Here is a 4,146-nt window from a genome sequence, read left to right on the forward strand (position 1 = left end):
GGATTTGTTGAGAAGTGGAGTGCATGATTACAGTAAATAGTCTTAAAAAAAAAATTCAAAAGACTTAAAAATAACACGTGCAGATACATTTTGTCAACCGTCCCGAGTGTCTTTTAAGCTGAATATTGTTGAACATATATGATGAATGTTCACTAATGTGTTACCAGCCTAAGCCATGTGCCGCGGCTCAGCCCCACACGGCCCAATTTAACCCCTGTATAAAATATTACCGTATTTGATACTAAATTGCTAAATCATTTGCACTGCGGGATCTGGTTGGAATGTGATTTTTAGTGGATGTATGAAGTCAGTTTTCCTCAAGTGCACACAAGTGTCCTGAGAGAATCACATTAACTATATACACTACTGGTCAAAAGTTTAAAATAATCATTTTTGTGTGTGTGTGTGTGTTTTTGAAAGAAGTCTCTTATACTAACCATGGCTGAATTTGTATGATCTTTGATTTGATTTGAAAAATATAGTAAAATAGTAATCATGTGAAATATTATTACAATTTTAAAAAACTGTTTTATATTTGAATATATTTTAAAAATCATTTATTTCTGTGACGCAAAGCTGAATTTTCAGCATCATTACTCCAGTTTTCAGTGTCACACGATCCTCCAGAAATCATTCTAATATGCTGATTTGGTCCTTATTCGTTTCCTATTATTATCATTCCTATCATTTCCTATTATTATCAAGGTTGAATATTTTTGTGGAAACCGTGATAAACAACCATTCAAAAGTTTGGGATAAGTAAGATTTTACAAAATAAAAAATAGAAAGAAATTAATACTTTTATTTAGCAAGGATGCATTAAATTGATCAAAAGTGACACTAAACACATTTATAATGTTACTAAACATATTTTTCAAAGAAATGTCTTCTTCGTGTTTTTTACTGTAAAGTATATGGTAATTCACAGATTTTACTTGCTAAAACCATACATTTGACAATATTTCACAATAAAAAAAAAGAAGTAAAATAACACAAAATGTACATGTATATGGCATTGGCTTTTTACTTAATTGTTAGTTTTTTTTTCTGTATTTCAGTTTTTTTCTGACATTTTTAGTCTTGTTTTATTATTTAAAAACCTCTTTTTGTGAAATGTTTGTGCTTCTTTCTTTAAAAGTACACGGTACTTCGTTTGATATTCTGTTTTATATATAATGCACATACTCTGCATTCAATTTTAGTGTGGCTTATCGCTTATGCATCCAAAAGTTTTTTTGGGGTCACTGTATATAACCTACAGCTGCCATATACACAACAAATATTTACTAAACAAATAATTACCATGTAGACGGCCCGACTCAAAGGTTTCTGCAGCGTTCTGTAGGCTTTGTTCACCAATGCTGATTGTTCTTCTGAATATTCCTGCTCTTTCTGTAAATAGGATCAGACCACAAATTCATTCCAGATTAAAGTCATTCTTCTAACGGGCTACAAAAACAATTTCAACAGCCCCTAAAGGCACAAATACACAAAGCCTCAAAATATAAAACAACCTGAAGAATACTGTGATTGTGATTTTTATGAAGTAACAAAGGAAGTATTATACAAAAAGAGTCATACTCTGCACAAGTTTTCTAACTTTTCTAAGCGTTATATAATTATGTACTGTCGCCACATTTGTTTTAAGATATCATGACATGTTCTTTGTTTGTGGTAAGGATTTCCTCCTGGGAATGAGGGGAATTGTCAAAAAACGAAACCCCAGCAATGCTGATAATTGTGCAGGGTTTTCTTCCCTGAAGGATCTGGCTGTGTGGGTGGACGCAGAGGGTCTGAGCTGTGATGGGAGGCGTCAGGTGGAATAAGAGGTGAGAAACCAAAGAAATGACTTGCAGAGGAGAAACATTTTCAGCTGTCAGAGTTGCCAAAGCCTAGAGAATCAACATCCGGCTTGGTGTTGCTGTCAGGAAACCCAATTGGACTCGCAAAGCATGAACCAATCACCAAAAAACTGTCTGCTGCCTTACAGGAACGATGATGTGCTGCATACCTTTTACCTGAGCATCTAAATAGATATGGACAAGGGATACTGAGAGTGTGCTTGTACAAAGTTTAACATATAATGCAAAGCAAAAGGTTTAGAAGCCGGTGACTTTCAAAACACAGTGTTACGATCTGATCTGATATGTTTGGATATTTACTGTTGTTATCTTTCACCAGTTTTGTTTTATTTGGTTATTTGAATTGGCAACACTTGTGCTCTCTTCATCATTTCCATTGGTGATTTCATTTGTATTATTAGTTCAAAGTTTTTATTTTCCTTTATGTTTATTGATAATTGTACATTTATTTTGAATACCTTTAAAGTATATTCCTTATTATACTGGTTGGGGTTAAAGCAAATAAATGTCTTTTCTCTGTTTGAACTTGTGGTGTTCTCCTCTACTCTATTTGCCCACTGTCTAACTTGCACTAGGCTATATGCTAATTTGGTTATAGGATTTTTTGCAAATGTTACATTCCCTCTATATCCCTAGACAAAATCGACAAAGTTTTGGGTTGTAACAACAGTCAAGAATATGTAACAAAGTCACGTCACAACAAAACTAAAAGAATATATATATATATATATATATATAAAATTATAAATCATTCTAAATGTTCTAATAAAATAAATAGAATAAATATTATAACAGGAAAATGAAGCCTAGTTTTAGGACCATTAGGATTTTCAAGTCCCATTACAACAAAAATGCCAAAAATGAAGATATATTGTATGGATAGCAAGTTATTTATACATGATAGTTTTATAGCTGTTAGTTTCATCATAATGGTTAAATTCACAGTAGCGGTAACATTAAATCAACTTAGACTTCTTCATGTTTAATATTAGACTTATGTCCCTTTGTTTGCCTGAATGTTTTGTCAAATAGCCTACATTAAAGGGGTCATCGGATGCCCATTTTCCACAAGTTGATATGATTCTTTAGGGTCTTAATGAAAAGTCTGTAACATAGTTTGGTTAAAATTTCTCAATGGTAGTGTAAAAAACACCTTTTTTACACTGTCAAAAACAGCTATTTTCAGAGCAAGCCGTTTTGTAGCATTTTCCTTTAAATGTTAATGAGCTCTGCTGACCACGCCCTTCTTTTCCGAGCCGCTCTCAAAGAGACTGTTTACTTTAGCCGCATTCATCGTGAAACTTGCTAATTAGCACATTATTAGGAAAGGCGATTTGCAAAGATTGATTAAAAAAACCTTATACTCGCTTCTTCAGTAGATGAAGCTGGATCACGAATGATTCGCGCGAACATAGACGCATTTTTGTAGATCGGGGGCGCATTCCCTTCAGAAACAAACGTAATCCACTGCGTCTTCAGCGGCTCAGATGTCGGGAGTAAATGACGAATGCTATGTTCATTATTACATCCAACAACAGAACACCTTCTAGTCTACATGACAATTCTTGTCTACATCTGCTCCGGCGGTGAAACAATGGCGGACTGATGACAGCTCACTCAGGGCGGGTCTGAGGTAAGACACCAGTCCAGTCTGTGCTGAAACGCTACTGTCAATCAAACTATCGTGGGAGGGGCCTGTCTTTGTGACGTCACACAGACAGGCATCTGAGATCGGCTTGATTTGAGAAAGGGGTAAAGATTTTAGTAGATTAAAAAAAAACACTGGATTTTTATCGTTATAGGGGGGTTGTGTACACACACTGCCAACACACATTTCAGTTCAAACAACTTGTAAAAGTGCATGTAGCATCCGATGACCCCTTTAATATAAAATTTCACATTGTTATAAAATGGTTTCATTTCTTATTGCATAATTCTATCAAATATTTTTTTTAAATATCATCAATTAAGTTAAAGTTAAAATTTAAAATTAAATTAAAATTAAAGTATCATCATTTAAATATCGTTCTGCAGTTAAGTGTGTGTGTTACAGTCTACGTTATACTCCGGCTGACAGCGGCAGTGTCACTGCCGCAACAAACGGTGACATGTTAAAAATAATCGAAATGACAAAAAACATACATATGTATATATTATTATTTTTTTTAAATGTATGTATTTTTTTTACTGCATTTGTATACATATATACATATATATGTATGTATATATATATATATATATATATATATATATGTGTGTGTATAACTTATATCTTGCATAATCT

At 33.5% G+C, this 4,146-nt stretch overlaps 1 protein-coding gene across 1 annotated transcript in view; it reads right to left on the bottom strand.

The window, feature by feature from the left end:
• LOC107667639 (iron-sulfur cluster co-chaperone protein HscB, mitochondrial-like) overlaps positions 1 to 4,146 on the bottom strand; it is a 10,173-nt gene that overhangs the window by 4,187 nt on the left and 1,840 nt on the right. Inside the window, exon 3 of the mRNA XM_016459367.1 lies at positions 1,303 to 1,392. Within this exon, the coding sequence (XP_016314853.1) occupies positions 1,303 to 1,392 (90 nt within the window). The remainder of the gene's footprint in view (positions 1 to 1,302; positions 1,393 to 4,146) is intronic.

Source organism: Sinocyclocheilus anshuiensis, unplaced genomic scaffold (assembly GCF_001515605.1).
Source record: "Sinocyclocheilus anshuiensis isolate Anshui unplaced genomic scaffold, SAMN03320099.WGS_v1.1 scaffold373, whole genome shotgun sequence".
NCBI classification, from domain to species: domain Eukaryota; kingdom Metazoa; phylum Chordata; class Actinopteri; order Cypriniformes; family Cyprinidae; genus Sinocyclocheilus; species Sinocyclocheilus anshuiensis.